The sequence below is a fragment of the Neopsephotus bourkii genome, unplaced genomic scaffold, assembly GCF_033783945.1.
Source record: "Neopsephotus bourkii isolate Nb327-2 ecotype Australia unplaced genomic scaffold, CSIRO-AGI_Nbou_v1 NB_196, whole genome shotgun sequence".
Taxonomy (NCBI): domain Eukaryota; kingdom Metazoa; phylum Chordata; class Aves; order Psittaciformes; family Psittacidae; genus Neopsephotus; species Neopsephotus bourkii.
In genome coordinates, this window is record NW_026900709.1 from 1,273,916 (window position 1) to 1,295,280 (window position 21,365).

Consider the following 21,365-nt stretch of genomic DNA (forward strand, 5'->3'; position numbering starts at 1 on the left):
AGATGACCTTAAGGTCCTTTCCAACCCCAACCATCCTATGATAAGCCAGCCTAAGTGCTCTGACCTTTGCTTAAATGCAGGCAGCAATTTTACATGTCCGTTCTCAAAAGCAGCTACACGTGTTCGCGGACTCAATTCCCTGAGCTCCCAGGCTCTCTCATGCATGCTCAGCTTAGACATCTGGGATACAGTGGAGCAGCAGATGATGTTGTCCCTTGTTTCTGTTTGTTAGCACAAGGTTACCAAAGCTAATATTTGAGGATCGAGAACATGAACAGAAGATCCAAGTTTGCTTCCACTCCGTGGCCTTCTGTAGTATCAAAACCTGGACCGCAGTTTAATAAATGTTATCAGAATTAAGCATTAAATATGATTGTGGGTGGAATGCATGGAGTTTGGAATGCTATGATTTAGGTATATTATTGCACAGATAACATGCAGTGTGCTGGGTACAGCAGAAAATATTTCTTGGGTAGGTAATTTGTTGTTTTCTGAAGGCGAATGTTCTGATGTGTGAAAAATTTTATACCTGAAGAGTGTTATAACTGATAATGTGCAGGAGGAACGATGGTGCTGTCTCACTGGTGAAGATGAAAGGAAGCAAGTTAACAAATAAGAGTAATAGGAAAAAATTATGCCAGTCTTTGCAGATCATCTTCAATAAACCTACTTCTATTGTTTGCTTGCTCTGTAGTATACACTAGAAAACATCATGTATTTTCTGTTCATGTTAGGAATGTCCCAAGCCCTTGTAGTCTCTCTTCATTTCAGTCTCAGCAAATCATCCGCATATTTTTGTTCCCTTTCTCTGAATTAATTCCTCACTGTCCCTATTTGCCTGGAATGAGAGTGATGACAAATGAGCTGTGGTCTCATTGACACACAACACGGAGAAGATGATTTTGATGTTTTTTCTATTGCTTGTCACTTGAGGGTCACTCCCTCAGCTATCATTTTCCAGGTAAATTTTTCATCTGAATATTTTCCTCCTTGTTAGCTTTCTGAGCTATTATGCCTAAATATCCAAGCCTTCATTTTTTTTTTAGATGAAACTAACTTTATTTACTGCTTATGTTTCTATACTCAGAGGAAGCTACACTGTATCCTTGATACAATCCAACAGGGAAAATTTCTTGTCACTGAGCACTTTTCATTTGAATCAATATCAGAATGTAACCCAAATGTGCAGCAAGCTAGCCTCACAAAAGAAAAAGTTATTTTTAGGAGCTGCTGCTAGAGTCGGTAGGATTACTCTGAATAGAGTATAAATTGTGGTGTCTGGTCCTCAGTCCTCTTTTGGAAAGCATTACCCAGCAACAAATGAAATGGAGCCAACACAACCATTTAAAATGGCAAAGTAAACAGTTCGTGTTGTAGTCAAGATAATCCTTAATTTCTGCTGCTTATCTGAGATCTGCCCTGCCTATCTGATGGGAGGATTTAACCTTCCTGAAAGCTGTTACCAGTGTATGTGCTTGAACTGAGAAGACCTCTTTCCACCTGCTTTTCAGAGCCCTTTCTCCTAGAAGATTAGTACCACTGTGCCCCTTTTAGAAAGAATATCCTCTGAAATATGGATTATTTTTAGAGGCATGTACTAGGAATATTTTGCTACAATACAGCTTAGGGGAAATACTTAATAATGCCTGTTTAAAGAATCCACTTTTTTTCTTTACAGAAGAACCACAATGTCTTAAATTCTCACCATTTTTGTCTTACAAAAGTACATGTATATTTGTAGAAATTAAAAAGAGAATCATCAGCTTATGGTAACTGCCAGTTGTGGAACTAACTCAAAAGAAAAGCTACATGGAATTTTAATTTAAAATTTCTTTGCACTTTGTTGGAAACCATTTTTGTCATTTTCTGTTTCCTTGGGATACTGTGTGGAACACAGAATGGCAGAGCAGATGGCCTGTCTTATCTTTCTATAGAGACAACCAATATCACCCTGTGTGAGAGGGAAGTCTAAAGAGAGTTTCACAGAGGTATGGGAAAGCCTGGTCCAACATCAGGATCAAAAGAAAAATAAGAGTCAGTTTAAAAAGAAAAAAAATTAAATCAATCTTTAAATTAAGACCCTCTAGTATACCTGCATCTTTGGGAGGAGGGGAGAATCACTGAGTGATATTTCTCAGGCTTAGTCATAACAGGAGCAGGGAGTGATGGTCTGAAATATGCAGTAAAAGTTCTCAGAATAGGGAGTGAGTCACTGCTGCCCTTGAACTTTGTGAATCTGAAACTATATTTATCATTTTGCATTGTTCCTGAGCTGTGTATATGCAGTTCCACTCAGAGAGCAACTTGCCTTTTCTGCCCTCACACAAAAGGGAATTTCCAGGGAGAGAAGTTGAGGATTAATTTCTTTAAGTGAGTTTTAAGAAAAGATTAATTGAAGAATGTTTGTGTTGGGAGATTACTGAAGATGCTACTGAAAGGTTAAATAAAGGAACTAGGCAGTAGCATGCAAAGGGGGGGGGGGGAAGAAAGGAAATGAGTAAAATTGAAGAGTTCATGTAGGGTTAAGAATGTAAGACAGGGTGCTGCCATGAGAGGCAAGTGTTTTTGTTAATGTAGTACTTTTTTCCTTTCCTTCCCACAACCTTATCTGCACTGTTTTGAACAGAAGCCAGAGTGCTGAAAGGAAAGATCCAGATCTTTACATTTTGCATTCTTCCTCTTCTCCCCCTGCCCCTACAGGATAAGAAACTAGACAAGTTTTTGAATCAGGTCATTGCTAAACAGCTGGCTTGTGAAAGAGCACAGCTGTCACACCAAAAATATCACCTTGGCACTAAAAGTCAGCAGGATGTCTTGTGTCTGCAGAACTGTGTTCAATTAGTGGCCAAATGCACAGACTGGAAGCATACTTACTGTCTAGTCCTCAGCAGTAGCCCATGTAGGGAGGAGAATGGAAAAGGTGCCTGAAAAAGTTCTATCTTTCTTTCATGTAACAAAACTTAAAAGATGAGAAATATTATTATTGTTATTGGGTGGCGGGACAAAAGAGGCAGTTACTGGCTTGCCGAAAAGACTTGGCAAATGGAAATCCAGAATTAGTTCCAGGAAATATAATAGGTAATGTAATAAGTATGTGAGAACTGTAGGTACTTTGCATTTCTGTATGTGAAGTAACTGCAGTACAGGATTACATATCCCACACTGATATTTCAAGTTTCCTTGTTCAGTGGGAAGGAAAGCCATCAGTGCGCTGAGGCTCATTTTATAGGCATAGATTATCAGCTATCTTAAAATCTGCTTCCAAAACCCCTCATGGCTGTTGTGACAATTTATTAGCATAGGGAACTCCTGTGGGCATTTGTGCTGCTGTGTAAGTATAAGCAAGGGCTATTCATGATGTCTATTAGTAGTGATTGTCTCAAACTTGGAGTGCGTGGAAAACGGGTAACAAAAACCCCTCTGTGCTTTATTTAAGAGCAGTTAAATATGCCCAGACAGCTGAAACATTCAATCTGGGAGGATGGTGTGTGGTGGAAACTAAAATATCGGTATCTTCAGAGTAAAAGATTTCCAATAAAATGTGCAGCAAGATCATCTTAACTCAGAACTACAACTTCTCCACCTCCAACCTCTCCTATAATAAACATACTGAAAGAAATAAACCACCATGCATGGGGAAAAAATTGCTCACAAGGAAATTTCGCAGTAATAGGCTCAGAACTCCAGATGTATTTACATTTTTTTCTCACAAAATGATGGCTCTTGAAGTGAGAAAACTAGCGACTATTTCAACACTGGTTTCCGTGTTGGCATTACTGATGAATTAGGATGGCAGCAGGGCTCCTCTTCTACTGTTACCCATAATGGGTACAATTTACTAATATAGATTTGCACTCATCTAGGACAAATTTAGCTATTGGTTATGTGAGCAAAGAATTTCACTGAGTAACTGCGAAATCCATCACTTCAAGATGCTGTATACTGGCAAGCAGCATGCTGAGATGCTGTGACAGAAGCTTAACTATATGTAAGGAGTGACGTTTATACCCTGTGCTGAAGCCTTACAGTTACTTTCTGCCAGTCTTCCCACTTTGGCCTTTGGCGTTGCATCACTATGGGTCGGTGGCTCCCAAACTGAGACCTGTAGATGAGTAGGAGCGGAATTTTCACACTGATTAATGTTTGATGATGTGAACAGGAAGAGCAGCTGCACCCAGCTCAACCAGGTGCTTTGCTTCTTGGTTTGCTTTTGAAGTTGCATGCTTTGGCCTCCACCAAGTTTCGACATCCAGCTACACCATTCCGATTCTGTTGCAAGTGCATGAAAACCTGTTACCGGGTCCAAATTGGTCTCAAGAGCTTGGAAACTCCTAGTCCCCTTAAGGGCATTTCTAATGAGCTCCAGTCCTTTCCTATAGGGCCTGACGGTGGGGGGCCGGGGTGCCTGCCTTCGCGCTCCTCAGGCCCGGCAGAGGCGTTGCGCTTCGTAGTGAAAAACATGAAACTGGGGGGAAAAAGTAAATCACCCGTTTCCATGGCAACCTAAACCTGACCCCGCGGGAGCCCAGCCTTTTTCTATCTCCCCCCTGCGCCCCTTACACGTCCCAGAGGGCGGGAAGCACCGCCCGGAGGCCCGCGGGGATCCCCGGGAGCGCCCGGCGCCCTGCAGGTGCCAGCCTCACCCCTCTCTCCTTCCCCGCCGCCGCTGGGCCGCAGCCTGGGCCCTCCCGCGCTTGCCAGGGGTGGCGGGTACTCAAACTTCCCACTCTCTCAGGAGCCGGGGCCGGTAAAAAATGGAGGCGGTGGAGCAGGGTGCGGTGACCGCGATGCGGAGCCCGCTACGCCCCGCCGCTCCCCTCGGCGGGACCGCCCGCTAGGGGGCGCTGTTCCCCCCCGCCGGCTGCACCAGCCCCCCCTCGTCCTTGCCTGCCCGCGGGCCCCCGCGCGCCTCTCCCGCCTCCTCCCAACCCCCCACGCTGCGCCGCCGGCCTCGCGCGTCGGGACCTAGACTGCCCGCGGGAGGCTCGTCCTGCGCCGGGGGGCGGGGCCTCGGCTGGAGTGGCATCCCTGCCTGCCAATGAGCGCGCAGCATGCCTGACAGTTACGCGGTCGCCGCCAATGGGATGAGCGGGGGGGCGGGAGCGGTGGGGTGCGAGAGGCGCCGCAGGCCGGCGCTTCGGAGCACTCGGCGGAGGGAAGTGGCGCAGCATGATGCGGCTGTGGCGATCTGCGCTGCTGCGGGAGCTGCTGCTGCTCGGGCCGCCGGGGCCGGCTGCCGGCAGCGGCTCGGGTACCGGTGCCGGCACCAGGGGCCGCCCGTCGCCGCTGGCTGCCTTTGGAGCGAGCCCGCCCGTCTCCCGCCGTGGCGGCCCGGGGCTACTGCTGCCGCCGCCTTCGGCTAGGGGTTTGTGCACTCGCTCGGAGGGAGCCTTGGAGGAGCCGGGAAAGGGAGCGCAGGAGCCGTCGCCGACCCCCGGCGAGCCCCCCGCCGACAGCGGCCACAACAATAACCACGGCGGCGGCAAGGAGCTGGCCGGAGGCGGCGGCGGGGGAGAGAAGTGAGTGCGAGGGGGGCGGCGGGGCCGGGCCGGGCCGGGCGGCGGGATGCGGAGGCGCCATGTGAGCGCCGCCTTCCAGTCGCACGCGTGGTGCTTGCGGGAGGGGGCCGGGCGGGGCGCGGGGGCCGCTGTCCCGTCAGGTGCGAGGGCGCAGGCATCGCCTCTCCCGCGGCCCTGCCGCTGCTGGCTGGGGTCGGTGGGCAGCTCATGGGGCGCGGTGCGGGCCTGTCCGGCCCGGTGGGGTCCCGCGAGGCACAGAGGGCGGGCTCGGAGTGGGGAGGAAGCACGAGCAGACGCGTGGCCTTGAGGAACGTGTGTGCCTCTCGGCGCTGCCCTTGCCGCTGCTCGCGTCCTGCCGCGCCTTGAGCTTCCACCGGGCTCGGCGTCCCTTCCGCATACGGCCGTGCCCGTGTCTTGTTTCAGAGCTCGGAGCCAGCGTGTGTTAGTGTGGCTTTTTCTAGCGCTGCTACTTGCATAAAAGGTGTTTTCCTATGGAAGTGAAAGCTGTGTCATCTCACGTTAATTATTAAAGGCGGTATACATGGTGTGTAGTTCTGCCCGGGAAGTTTAGCAGCGCTGTCTTCATGTCTGCACCTAGTGCAGCTGGGGATGGGTAATGCCACAAATGTTAATAGGCGCTACAGAATGCGACCCTGTGCCAAGAGGTACTTATACGTCCCTACGTGACAAAGGTACATGCATGTCATAGAATAAGATTGTATGTATTTGTGAAGCTAATATTCCTTCGTTAGGAACGTGAAATACTCTTCACAGAATTGGTCAGGGACAGGTGTATCAGCTCCAGTTTGTGATGACCAGTGGCTGAAAACACGGAGAGAGTATAAAGACAAGGTAAATGGACTGATGGCTCTCTAGCATTCTGCTCTGGTAGTCCTCAGCATCATGCAGCTCTTGAAGAAGCCTTGTTCATTTCTCACCTCCCCGTCTGACAGTTTGTCCATTGCTTGTTTGAACCTGGATACACTTAGTAGCTGATAACCATTTACATGAAGTTTGACAGATTAACTGCAGTCCCCATGAAGACGCATCTCCTTTGTGTGTGTTCAGAGCTTGCCCGTTGGCTTTCCTGTAGGCAGCCTGCGTGTCTTATTTGTGCTGCTTTTGGGGCAGCCTAATTGAAGTCTAAACTGAAGTCACTTTCCCAGGCTTTGCTATGCTTATTGCCTAGATATAAAAATCAAAAGACAGAGGAAATAAGGCCAGTAAAGGAATACCTTGTTCTAACAGTGGACGAAGTCTCTGTTACCCTGATGCTAAGAGGAAGTCTTCCACAAAGCCAGCTAGGAAGGCTGCAGCCCTTAGCTCAATAGTTCTGCTTTTGAGTTGTGGTTTTGGGTTGGTTTTCTTTTAGCGTGAACTTCTACTTCAGCATGGCATGCAGTCAGGAAAAGAAGCTCTCTTCTTGTTCTTCTCTTCAGTAAGTGTCTTAGCTGCTCAGCTTTGTTCAAGCCTTTTGTTTCAGTGGGATATAGTCTTCTTTAAAGGTATCGCTTAAAATTGCTGCTGTCAAAATCCTTTCAAAAATACGTGCAAGTCGGGTTACATAACTATGTACAATATAATACACAATTATATGTGTATTATTACGATTATTTTAGTTATAAAATTGTTCATCATATCTGAAGTCTTTGATTTAGCTCTATATGTAACGTTTTGAAACAAAAATTACTCAGCTGTGTCTGAAGTAGGTGTGGTTTATAAAGGTTGTACTTATGTTTTCAATAAGAAATACAGAAAGTACCATTAAAAACAAGTGTGCCAAATATGATGGGGTTCTGAGAATGCTGAAAAGGTAATATATTAAAGGGGTAACATGATCTTAACCTGAGCTTTCATAACAGCTTCCTACGGCTAGCATCAGTTAGGGAAATCATGTCATTTCTAGTATGTCTGGTAAAGCTATGTAGTCACAACCAGTTACACACTTTAAGTCATTTTTGGCTTTTGACAAAAGGATGTATTTGAAAGTCAAATGCTCATTCTTTGAGCCTTACTGCAAAATGAACAAGGAAATATGACACGTAGCATGTAGTTATGAACAAGTAAAAAACTGGAAACAGTTTCTTTTCAGTTCCAGCTCTGCAGGAATTCCTGGTGACGTGTTAGCCAGGCTGCTGGATACCTTCCTTCTTACTTTCCTTGATGCAGAATTATGAAAATCTTCCTTAAGCATTTGTAAATGGTACATTGCATGTGATCATCACTTCTGTATTAAGACAGGGTTTGGAAGAAAAGTTCTAAACTGACAACTGAGCTAAGTCAGAGCAGTCTGTGTTCTGCTGATTCCAGCGCTTTGCAATCCAGAAGTATATAACATTTGAGCTCTGTTTGGCAGATGGTTTGTGGGCCCAACTGGGAAGACAATAGTCCTTTTTAGGCTTTCCTTGTTTTGTTTGTTTTGGGGGTTTACTTTTTTTTTTTTCCCTCCTATTTGCATGTAAGGTTGTTGTTCTAGGATACTGGAATAACCTACAGTGTCAAAAGACAGCACTAAGATTTTCTTGCTTTGCTTGCCTGAGAGTCCTCATTTACAGAGAGTGGGAGTTACAAGTGAAAACCTAAAATGTTTTGTGCAAAAAGTATACAGAAATGTAGAACAGTTTAACTCCTCATAGAGAGAATAAATGATGAGGCCTGTGGCTGATGAAATAACTAGTATCCCATTGCATAACCAGATCCTTCCATGTATTTTTTTTTTCCCTTAATATTTTCCATCACCTCCTAATCCCTGCTATCCAGTCTTCACCCTGTGCATCCACCTGAAACTAGAAATTTCCTTTCCTTTTGGAAAGGAAAAATATTTGAGCTTAAACTGGGACTGGTCACACAATGGTAATTTTGATTAGTGAAGGCTGTGGATTAAAATGCAATCATTTCTATATGTCCATGCCTAAATAATTACAACAGAATAACACGGTACAGTCCTAAATGATAAACTTGTATAATATTTATTACTGTTTACTTTTACTTTTGATATAACTGTGTATTGTTCACTTTTACTTTCATTGTAAGTATGCATTGTTCTTGCATCTTATACTGGACAGTAGTAGGATCAAACATAGTTTATCTAAGCATAAGCTGTTTCTAAATTTTAAAGGCCTTATGAGGGTGAAAGAGAGGAGCAAAGTGTGAGCAACCCTGATTTTTAAAGTGTAGCTAAATTGCAATACTGGTGAGTAGTAGTATGTGGAATATAGCAAATGCTTGATGGAAGTGTGTTGGTCTGGGTTTGGGTTGGGGTTTTTTATTTCTCTTTCCTTAGAATGGCAAGGAAGTGGTAGCACTCCTTTTTAAGGACAGAGGTGAATTTTGGAGATGTCTTTTAAAGTTAATTTTGCTTTTGCATCCAAGCCAGATTCAACTGTAAAGGAACCAGTTGTATAGGAACTGTATAGGCAGCAGTTCATCTCACTGTTACTCCTGTCAGTGTGGCTGCCACACTCGCAAGAAGCTGCGCTTCCAGTACACCTTTCATAACTTCCTTAGAGGCTAAGGTTTTGAAGCAACAGTTCTTGTTTTTACTGTAAACACTTTGACATCTACTAAAGCATGCCTGTCTTTGGTTTAGGTTTATAAATACGTAGTTTTGTCTGAATCTCGGTAAGTTCTCAAGTAAATAAATGGTTATCCACCAGTGTTAATGGGATCAGTGGCTAATTATGCAAGTGGCCAGAAGACAGTTTTTTAGTGACTTGGGTGTGTGTATCTCTTAGTTGGAGATGGTTGTCTGTAGTATGGTGACAACGTCTTTAAGATACCTGTTTTAGATAGTGACTAACAGCTGCGGGTTGCAGCCATTGCAGCTTTTGTAGAATCATAGGATAGTTTGAATTGGAAGGGACCTTTTAAAGGTCGTCTCATCCACGCCTCCTCCAGTGAGCACGGACACCTTGGACTAGGTCAGGTTGCTCAAAGCCCTGTGCAACCTGACCTTGAATGTTTCCAGGGATGGGGCATCTACTATCTCTCTGAGCAACCTATTCCAGTATTTCACCACCCTCATAGTAAAATATTTCTTCCATATATCTAGTATATTTCTGCCCTCTTTTAGTTTAAAACCATTACCTTTGTCCTATCACAACAGGCCCTGCTAAAGATTTTGTCCCCATCTTTCCTGTAGGCTGCTGTTAAGTACTGAAAGGCTGCAATAAGGTACTCCAGGCTGAACAATTCCAGCTCTCTCAGCCTTTCTCCATAGGAGAGGTGCTTCACCCCTCTGATCACCTTTGTGGCCCTCCTCTGGACTCACTCCAACAGGCCCATGTCCTTTTTATGCTGGGGCTCCCAGACCTGAAGGCAGTTTTCCAGGTGGGGTCTCACAAGAGCGGGGTAGAGGGGCAGGATCTCCTCCTTCAACCTGCTGATCACACTTCTTTCAATGCAGCCCAGGATACAATTGGCCTCCTGGTCTGTGAGTGCGCTTTGCTGGCTCATGTTCAGCTTTTCATCAGCTGATATCCCAAGTCATCCTCAGCAGGGCTGCTCTCAATCCCTTCATCCCCCAGCCTGTATTGATACAGGGGGTTGTGCTGACCCAGGTTCAGTACCTTGCACTTGGCCTTGTTGAGTCTTATGAGCTTCATGCGTGCTGATTTTATGAGCTTGTCTAGGTCCCTCTGGATGGCACCCCTTTCTTCAGGTGTGTCAGCTGCATTGCTCAGCTTGGTGTCAGCTGCAGACTTGCTGAGGGTGGCACTGAAATCCCACTGTCATGGCACTGATAAAGATACTAAACAGTACTGGTCCCAGTATGGACCCGTGAGGGACTGTTGTTGGGGACAGTTGTGACCTCATATTTTCATGACTGGTGCCTTAATAATGAACCTGAAACTATTATTAGCAGTATCATATCCTTATATGTTTTGTTGTTCCATAAATCATGTTCTGCATTTTAGCAGTTGCATCTTCAAGTACAAGGTGGGAATTTAATCTCTTATATTGTAGTGATTCTAATTCAGTTTTTGTAAAAATGAAATCCTCCGTGTAATCTGGTGGAAGTATTGTACTGATGCAAAAGGAGGAGGTGAAGGAGGGAACAATACAAATTGCAAAGTCCCTGTGCTTGGAATTCCTGCTCTCTCTCTATATATATGTATATATATGTATTCAAAAAGCAATGTGGAGCATCTGCCAGAATTCTAGTCCACAGCTTGGATTACCACTGAAGAAGTCTGGTTGTGTAATAGTCTGGTGATTAATTATTATTATTATTTTAAGAAGGGAAATAAGTATCAGAAGTCATAATTCATGGAGTGACATAGACTGGATTTTTTTCCACTTTAATTCAGCGGTGGAAATTGCAAGTTCCCTGACTTGAAGAACATCTGTTGAACAGCCCTGTCATGCTAAGTGTGCTCGTGGTGCCAAAACATAGCTTTTAGGTTAGGCAAACATTAGTTACTGACATCACTGACCTGATAAACTGCAGAGCAAGCCTTTCCACCTCTATTTAACTGATAAACTTTATCAAAAGATGGACTATTTGACAAAGAGCAATTTTCTGTAAATATATTGAATGCCATCCTCTTTGCTTTGCCAGCCAGTGCATATCCATTGTTTAATTAGGCTGACTGACTCAATATTGAAAGCAGCAGATGTGAAAGATACAGAAACAGTGTCAAGAGATAATTTATGCTGCAAAAGGTGCAAATATATTTTTAATAGATTAAAATCTCATGAAGAAGCAGGTAAAAATCTTGGTGAAATGTCTGAAATTTTTTGTTCCACACCCTCCCAGATAAAAACTCCACATTTGGAACAGCTGTTACATTCTGAGTAATCGCTCAGGAACTTGTAATTAAGTAGGTTGTCAGTTAAAATTACTCAATGTGTTCCCCGGATTGTCTTGTCAAGGTGAAATATGAAAGTTTTCTCTGTCAGACCTTCAGCAATCCAGTAACAAGTCTTGTAGCAGAGGCATTCCTTAAAACATAAAATGTCAACATTTTGGGTAACTTTGTTAAATGCGGTGTGTAGGGGTGTATGCTGTTAACTCAGAATAGCTGTAAAAAAGTCCATAGCTGCAGAGTTAGGCTGCAGGTAGGGGCTGAAATGATAATTGGTATGTTGGTAGTTCTGGTTCTGCTGGCTTGACTGGATGTACTGTTCTCAAAAGATTGAAAGTGCAGTGTGCTTCGTGGAAGGCCTGAATTTGCTTTAGGAAAAAGGTTGTTCAGTGATTTGCTTGAGGTAGTTGCAAGTTATTTGTCTTGCTTGAATTGCCAGCCTGTCTGTGCATTAGTCAGCTAGCATCATTAAAAAAAAAAAAACCAAAAAAAACCAGACTGGAAGACAAGGAAAGTTCTGTTGGTTTACAAAGCTGTCTTCTGTTCATAGTATGTAAGTACAGTGTTTTAAATAAATTGGAAAATGAGAAGGGAGATTTTTACTAACTGGTTTTCACTGCTAGTTATGAGGAAAGGAGGGAGGCAAGTTCAGTCTAGTTCGTCTTAAATTTAAAAAGGCACTTGGATGTAATCAGATTTTATCAAAACCAATCATAAATGTGGCCTGTTGTTGAGATAGAATAAGCTAGTTTTGGGTGGGGAAGGAGGATTAAATGTCAGTCTGTGAGATTCCACTGGTTTACCTAGGATCTGTGCTTAGTTATAGTTTTTTATTTTTGTAGTTTTAACGCTGGGTACTGCTCTTCAAAGATTTACTAGTCTTGTGAAAACTTTAGACCTGCTTTTTGTATGCATATTCATGTGTGTATAAAAATAGATACATTGCCACTGAACATTCTAGTTTGGGGCAATAAATGTTACTTAATTCTTTATATATTTTTATTTATAGTAATGGGTACTAAATTTATGTAAATAGAAAATTTATTCATTTAAATATTTTATATATTATTTAAATAACAAAGCATATATACTATAGTAACAAACTATTGCCAGTGTTACTAGATTATAAGATTGAACTTTAGAACTGTTAGCTAAAATAACGTAGGACTGCATATTCTGCTTTTCAGTTAGTTTACTGCTGTGTTTACTAGAGAACTGTTTTGGTTTTGTTTATTTTTTGTTTGTGAAACATTGGAACACTGGCTTTCTCTAAACTGACTTTGTCTGGAAACAAATCTAATCACTTCAAAGGACTAAAATAGTTGCTCTGAAGCCCTTTGCTGTCATTGCCCCTAGCAGTTTGGAAGTGTACATTTTGGAAGTCTGTGCTATGATGCTGTATTTAACAGGGGAGGTGTGAACAAGTGAGTGCTGTCTTGTGCTCCTGCCTGCTACAGGGTGCTTTGGAGTATCAAGGGAAGGGAAGACTCCAAGGTTAAACGAATAGAGAGCATCCAAAGGCTTTGAGGGAAGGCTGTCAGTATTAAAAGGTTTCTTTCTTGAAAGGAATCTTGATGCTTAATCTGGTAGGTTTCCTTCACATTTCAGTTAAAATGGAGATGTAAGTTATGACAAAGAGACATACAGTAAGAGTATTTTGGAGTAAAATGCTAACACATAGAATATTTGGAAAGCCAGTGTATTTCCTTCGATAAACATAGTGACCATTGAAGATGTATCTACACTGCATGTTAACCTTGATAAATATGCATGATGTGAGTTACTGCTGCTGCCTGAGCTGGTTCAGGTTACTGCATTATGCAGGTAGCTTTACTTGCTTTCACTGTAACTGATGTAGCTGACATAAGCTTCTAGAAGGGCTTTAGGACTCCTATTAGGAGTTCCTAAAAGCAGGACTAGTTTGGTGAAAATAATATGCATTTATCACCTCTTGCTTATAGAATCACTGGGTCAATCTGCTCTTACAGCTTTATTATGAGGCATGTAGGCCTTTGAGTCTTATAAATACTTTATCCTCTGTGTGAGATACACGTCTGTCCTTGGTGACATCAAGAAGAAAGAAAAGTGATGAATCTGCTAAAAAAAAATCTAAATAGTATCTGAGCAATAAATCCATGTTAGTAAAAATATGACTACGTTGCAGTTAAGAATGCTTGCCCCTGTAAAGGATATGTATGCTACGTGTAATATTACTGTTGTTTTCCTGTTTAAAGCTGAATTAAGCTTTGTGTTCACTAATAAGTGCGTGTTGAAATTAGTGGTAGCAGCTGTATTGGTAGTGTAAATGTGCTTCTTCCTTGTAAATAATGCAAAAATTTGTATAAATACAAATATGCACTAATTTGTCTTTTTTTTTTTTCTTCTTTTTTTTTTTTCCAGTAAAGTGAAGCAAGGGCTCCTTCCTAGCTTAGAAGATCTACTTTTCTATACTATTGCAGAAGGACAAGAAAAAATACCAGTTCATAAATTCATAACTGTAAGTTTCCCCTTCTGGAGTGCTATATGAAAGCCTACTGCAAGGTTTTTTTAACATTCTAAATGCAAGGATACAAAGCAAAGAATTTATTATACATGGATAGCTGCAGCAAGGAATGTAGCTAATTTTTCCCCACCCCCTGTTTCTGTATTTAAGAGAACGAGTGTACTTCTGTTGTTACTACTTTGCTGTGCAAAAGAGTATGCTTTGAAGCATCTGTGCTTCTGGCTGGATTCGGTAGTGTTTGCACACGTGTAAAATGCAGTTTGGCCACTGTGGATTTCAATGATTAATCCTTTTACATAAGATGCAGCCAAAATGGCAAAAGGAAATGGTGAAAGGATCAAAAAACTGTCAAAATGTCTCTGTGTTTAGAGCGCAGTATCAGATGGCTCTCATCTTGATGAATGAGGCTGAGCAATAGAGAACTTGATAGTAAAAACTTATATTCTCATTTTAGTAATTATTGTTTTATTGTAATAGGCACTCAAATCTACAGGATTGCGTACATCTGATCCCCGATTGAAAGAATGCATGGATATGTTAAGATTGACCCTTCAAACAACTTCAGATGGTGTTATGCTGGACAAAGACCTTTTTAAAAAGTAAACTTTCTGTCGATAATGTAATAGTATAATTCTGGATGAGTGTTGTCTGTGTGTTACTGACTGCTCTATTGGGAGAGGCGTATATAAATCTATGCATAACTAGAAGAGGAGTCAAATGCACACTCCTACTGATGCTATTTTCATATGAGTTTGTTATCTGGTTTCATGGAGCAGATGGACTGTGCGATCTCCCCAAGAGTTTAATGTATCAGTGTTGTTTGCATGCGTATCTGACCCCATCCTTCAACTCTGGGTCAGATGCCAAATGAATTGATTGAGGCAGCAGGGAGTATTTAGTATGAGTACATAAAACTTCTCTCTCACTGCCTCACCAGTTTTTAATCTGGAGTTCAGGGTGCTGCTTCTGTATAGTGAGACATAGGGAGTACAGATATAGTATATGCATATACTGTATCTGTATGTATACACAGAGTATATATCTGTACTCCCATAGTTAATTCTAAAAGTGAGTATATGAAAAATAGAGTGACATTAGATTTTAGGATATGTAGAGATGAGAGCAGTTAGGACTGTAGTGACTGTTCTGGTTTGTTTTGGAAAAGATTTATGTGCCATATTTTAGTGGTGCTTTTTTTTTTTTTTTTTTAAGAGAAGTCTGTGGTTAGTTAGCTGAACAATATAAGCACTGTTCAGGTTGTCTTCAGTTCCTTCCAAGCACACTCCTTTGCTCCCCTGCCTACAGTTTCTATGGGCTGAAAGATTGGAAGTATAGAGGCTGTTAAATCTTGACATTAAATTTGTAGAGTGTTTTTGAATAAATATCTTTATTCCAGGGTAAATGACATAATATCTAAAACTTGCTTCTTTTGTGAAAAGTATACTTTTCTCAAAATGGTACATTTTTGCTGCTCTATATAATTGTTTTGAATTTGTAAATGAATGCTGTTTTCTCTTACAAGTTGAAATAAGTATGTGTATAAAAAAGTGTTTATGTACAAATTGTGTGTATGTATTATATGTATATATTAGTGTATATACGTTTATTAAGTATATAAAGTATATCGTATATGGCATATACTTATATATTTACATCATTTATTTAAATATAAAGTATATATGTCATGTGGGTATATATATATATATATAAACATTTTTGGAAGTACATTGAGAAAAAATTGTGTGACAGGATAACAAACCAGTCAACTCCTTAATCGAATTTAGGATACTTCTTAAAGGTACATCATAGACTAACTGTATTCCTGTATTTAAGTCCAAGACCAGGTCTTCAGTGGTTATTTGTCAGTGCAGTAAAAACTCTAATTTGTTACAGTCAGACACCTTCCTGGGTTTGTGGTAGGACTGGAAAGAAAATGCATTTGCTATTATGCATTATGCTTATACTAGAAGGCTTGTTTGTAGTAGTAAACTGTGGATTATGTTTTAGGCAAAGGCTCTACATTAAAACAAAAGACACGTGATTGGAATTTAGCAAGATTAGTGTATTTTTATGTCACGGCTCTAGGATTTGAATCCCTTTGTTAGAGGAGTGCTTGTTACTATGACAATTTTTAGAACTCTTACATGGGTTGCTTCTTGTGTAGGAAGAGTTTTGAGCAAAGACATACAGAGGGTGGAGAAGCGAATCTCTTTCCACATAGCAGATTTTCCTGCACAGCAGCAGGTGTTAACCTTTTTTATAAATTATCCCTCCCCCAACTTCAGTTTTATGTTCTTCCCAGGCACACTGCATTTGCTATGTAGAGACTTGTGCAAGGTTTCCGTGGTTTTTATTCTTCTCCAAGTACTTAAGGAGTGAAATACAATAATGTATCTACTTGGTTGTACTTACCTCAGGACTTTGAAGCTTCAGTTCCCTAAACTCAAAAGTCAGTGGTATAGTTCTGCTGAATTTGAATCCAGAGTTGCTATGATACTCAGATTGACTCCACAACTCATTAAAGTAGGTATGCTTTATTCAGCTGAGGCGCATGGGGGATAGTTCCTCCAAAGGCATGCGCCCCCCAGCGTCATTCTTCCCTCTACGTTTATTCTCTAAAGTGTTACATATGCAATAACACGCCTATACATATTCATATCCTATTCCTGCTTTATATTACAATAAGCTAAAGCTTCCTTCACGCCTGCACAGCACCTTCTGGTGGTTGTGGGTAGGGGTCTTGAGATGAAGTAAACGAGTCTTCCTCATTCTTGAACTTTTCACCTTCATCTTGTACACATGCTTACTAGTCCCCAGGCTTCGGTTCAAACCATAGTTCCAGTCTCAGCCGGGTCTTCACCAGGTGTGTGGTGTTGCAAGTGGAAACTTTGACCACCAGCTCCCCTTATCTGATGTTCTTTCCTTTCTTACACAAGTTTACATTAAGCACCAGCAACACTTTTAGACAAATACTTATTGTTAACTAAAGAGATTGAAGATAATCAGAAGAATAACATAGGTTTAACATTTGGTTATTAATTCAGGCCCCCATCAGCTAGATCATGTAAAGCATCAAGAATAAATGATGTGGAATAGTGTTAGCATAAGCTTGACTGAACTGATGAAGTCCATTAGAAATTACCTGTAAAATATGTTACCTCATGCATCTGTGCCTCTAACAGAAGTTTCAAGATCTTTTTAGCGATTCTAAACATTAGGCTCCAATTTGGCTAAAATTGCTTTATTTTGGAGATTTTTGGCTTTACAGTGCTCTCCACCGAAATAAAACTTTTGGGGAAAAAAAAAAATAATCCCAGTTACAGGGACAACAACTTGGCATTTTAATCTTTTATCTCCAGAGCTTCTGGAGTTGAAGGGTTCAGTGGTGCACATTTTGGACAGAGTGGTTTAGCTGTTCATGTTGCATCTACTTAACATAACATGGTCTTTGTAGAATGAGTGATACCTCACTTGAGAGCAGCATGTTCACTGAGAGCAGAAGAGCAGGCTGGTTAGTCTGCTCTGTGAATTGTTTTCTCTTTTTTTGGTACCTTACGGTACTACTTATGTAGTAGTAGCACTCTAACTATTGTTATATGAAACTTACACAGCTCTACAAATATGAAAGATCATACACACTAATCTTCAGAAATCTAACCGAAAAAAGAGAAGACTTGCAAAAAGCTGTATTTCTTATCTGGCAATATTAGGGTGAGAAGAAGGTGTGAGGCAATCAGAAAGGTGTTATTTTGAAAATGGCTTACACTTGGGTGGTATGAAAGCTACTGAGTAACAGTTACAACTCAGGTTTAAACCTGATTCTTTTTCATATTGATTTACTTGGCTTTGTAGGCTTAGGCTTTGTCACAAGGTGATGCCTGTCCTGCTTTATTGACCTGGAGCTGTGGACTTGCTAGCCAAATTTCCTATGATCTGTGGGTAGGAAGCAGCAATCTGGGTATGTTTTATGTTCTAAGCTAGACAATCTGTTGCTGGATCTCAGACATGGTTATCTATTTGTTGCTGAGGTGCTGTGCTGCTACCTAGCAAGTCCTGAGGAAAACCTTAATTTTAGTTGTGCTTAACCCAGATTATTAATAAATGTTTTCATCCTCTTTGAGCAGCTAGAAAAGTTTTGACAGAAGATGCAGAGGACTTCTGCTGTAATACTAATACTTCATTTGTCAAAATGACATCACTTTTCTTTCTGAAATGTTTAGTAGATATATTTACACTTCTACAGACCTAATCTCGCTAGTTGGAAATAAAGTTTTACATTCCTTTCCATAATGCTTATACTGTAGCTCTTAGAACAGGAGAAAAGGTTTCCATTCAGTTATATAGGTAGCTGAACAGTTCTTCAGAACTGGTGGGAGTGCAGGCTGTTGTGCTTTGTTCTTATTTTAGCAAGTATTTACTTGTGTAGGGAAGCAATAATCAGCAGTGTGAGACAGAACTTGAAAAAGAATAGTAAACATAACAAGTTGTATGATAAAGGAAACAAAATGATTCTATTGTTACGCTAAAGCCCGAAGATTCAATTTAAAAAAAAAACCAACCCCAAACCAAACATCAGACAACCCAACCAAAACTTAAATTTACATTCATGTTATGCAAGTTGATGAAAGTTGTTACAGATGGTAAGACTCTCATCCTCATAAAGCAAGTATATTGGAATCCTCATAAAGCAAGTTTGGAAGACCTGTTTTCAAATAGAGAAAGAAATGCTTGGATTGGGATTTGACAGGGCAGCTTTTATATTTTAGGGTGAGATCATAAAGCTTGGGGAAATGGAAGAATTTGAGGTTGGAAGGTTTTTAGTCTACCAATCTTGAACACTGCTAAAGTATGTGGGAGATAAGGTCTAAGCTGTTTGTCGAATTTGATTGTAGAAAGGTTTTTATTTATCAGTATATATATTTATTTAAATTCCTTCCTGATCTTTACCTGCTGCTGCACTTGCCCTCAGCCTGAGACCATTAATCTCTGAAGGGTTACCTGGAACATAAACTGGTTGGAAACTCTGGTGGGGTGGATATGTCAGTTGCAGAATATTAGAGGTTGTCAAGGCTAGTGTTGTGTTGACTGAAAGTGTTACTTCCCTGTTAATTAGAGTTTTCTAGGACCTCTTATTTTGTCCATGCAGTAGTAGTTCTGAATACTCATCTAGATTAGTTAAACTCCTGTGTTTGGTTTAGTCTGTGAGTTCATATAATTTGCCTGGGTTAAGGATAAATGTCTAGGATAAACACCCAGGCACCGACCTTGGCTGAAGCCTGGGAACAACAGCTGCTTGCAAAAATGGGTAGTGTCCTTAACCAACATAGCAGTTTCTGCAGTGATTTTCAGTCTCTAGGAAGTGAGCATCCTAGACTTGCTGTAAGTTAGTACAGGCATAAAAGCCCTTCCTGTTTCAAAAATGTAATGTGGTTTCAGAGGGTTGTATTTCAGTGCATGCTGCATTCTTTTCCGTGCTTTTTACCAAGTTGTTCTAATAGGCCTAGCTGACCCAAGGAGAGTGCTTAATGCTGTTGGGGTGGTACAGACAATGTAGGACTGCATCTGAATTTTAAACATAGAGCATGTTACGTTGTTACTCCTTCTGCACATGTAGGTGCCTTAAGTGTTACTAATTACTGTTGAAAAATGGTTGTTGCACCTGGAGTAAGTAACTGTAGTTGGTGGCTGCTGGGAACAAAAATTAACAGGATTTTTTGCAAGATAAATAAAAAAGGAGTGCATAAGCATAACAAATTGCAACAAAACCAACTCAACTGCAGTGTTAAAACAGACTAACAAGTATATTACAGAGCGATTCTGAAGATGGAAATAGAAGATTCTCTAATGTTTCTTGTTCGCTCTTGAAATTCCTGTTAGTTGAATTTGGGATAAAGTCTCCCAAGTCCTTTGAAGGATTTCACCCTGAAGGTTTAAAAAAAAGAGAGGGGATTCAAAGGGAAGGTCATTCTGTCTGTTCATTGGTCTTCATGCATCTTAGTTTTGAACTGGCAATAACTTTTAGTAATAAATTATTGGAAGTATTTATTCCAAGTGGAAATATTTCCCTAAAAATTAGTGTATTATTTCGTTGTTCTTAATTTTCCATTTGTCTGTATTAACAGTTTTGTTTCTTTTGTTATTACTGCCAGAAAGCAGAGTATGAATGTGTTAACTGTTTGGAGTTAAACCTCCCTTTCTCTTCCTTGCACTGGGATGGGGCTGTTAATACCCTTTATCAGGTCATATTTTAACTGTTGTGATAACGGCTTCCAATTCCCACCCCTCCTCCTGCTCAGCCCCCACTCATGGCCACACCACTTCCAGCAGCATGCCTGAGCTTGTGTTTCTGTCCTCCCTTTCATCTGTTTCTTCTCGATAAGTCCTTTCCTTTTTACTTCTTCAGTTTTTTAAATGTACCAGATGAACTGATGTTTGGAGGGTGTGGGTGATAATGTAACTGTGTTCTGGGCTAAAAAGCAGCAAAGATGCCTTAGCTGGTGGTAGTTTGAAGCAAGAGACTTGTAGTATTGCTCACTGTTAACTTTTGCTTAGTTTAGAAAATGTTGAGTAACTCCACAGGTTTCGCTCGTACTAGCATGGAACCTTGTTCCAGTTTGGTTTGTTGGCAGGGTTCTCACTCCATTCGTGGTGAAACTAGTTGGAAGTGAGACAGACCAACAACCCTGAACCTTGGAAGTTTGACCTGACTCTGAAATTGGTGCTTACTTGGACAAGAGCTGGGTTAGAGGACCTTCATGTCTTGATCTTAAGAAAGTGGTTGGTTAGATCCCTTATGGAAATTTAGATGCTAATTGAAGGCAAATTGATAGTGTCTAGCAGGACAGCCTCACAAACTTCAAAGAAGAGCTTTAAGTAAAAAGGCATAAGAATGAAGGCAACGAAACATTTGTAAATAATGTAAAAACAAATTTGCGTAGTAGAAAAGACGTGTTCTTGTGGGCATATAACTTCAAGGGACTGATGGTCCTTATTTAAATATCATGTAATTGCTACTTAACTAGGCTTTTTGGCAGTACTTTGTCAAAAATACTAATAAACTTTTAACTTCTTGCAGGTGTGTACAAAGTAATATTGTGTTGCTTACTCAAGCTTTCAGGAGGAAATTTGTCATTCCAGATTTTATGTCGTTTACATCACATATTGATGAGCTCTATGAAAGTGCTAAAAAGCAATCTGGAGGAAAGGTAACCTCTTTGTAAATTCAACTTCAGACTTCTGTAGATTTCTTAATATTAACCAAATACATTCTTCATTGTTGAAGTGGACAGGTTTTTCTTAATGTTTTAGCAAAATGTTAAATTGATAACTTGCTTAAATAGTTCTGGAAGTTCAGTTATGTCTGCAACTTCTAAACTGTGTTAGAAATACAGCTTCTTACCTCTAACAGTCTTTACAGTTTTGAGGTCAGAATGAGAAAATAGCATTGTTCTTTATTTTACATAAACTATACATAAATTATAAAACTGCTGTACAATTTGCCAGACTAAGCAGTATGTAAGAAAAAAAAATCATGCT

General features: G+C 40.9%; 1 protein-coding gene across 2 annotated transcripts in view; it reads left to right on the plus strand.

The window, feature by feature from the left end:
• The first annotated feature begins 5,120 nt into the window (after positions 1-5,120).
• The window catches only part of GLS (glutaminase), a 67,154-nt gene continuing 50,909 nt past the window's right edge, over positions 5,121-21,365 (plus strand). For both annotated transcript variants that reach the window (XM_061376562.1, XM_061376568.1), the window contains exons 1-4: positions 5,121-5,519; positions 13,727-13,823; positions 14,307-14,428; positions 20,905-21,034. In XM_061376562.1, the coding sequence (XP_061232546.1) occupies positions 5,170-5,519; positions 13,727-13,823; positions 14,307-14,428; positions 20,905-21,034 (699 nt within the window). In that variant the 5' untranslated portion in view covers positions 5,121-5,169. The remainder of the gene's footprint in view (positions 5,520-13,726; positions 13,824-14,306; positions 14,429-20,904; positions 21,035-21,365) is intronic.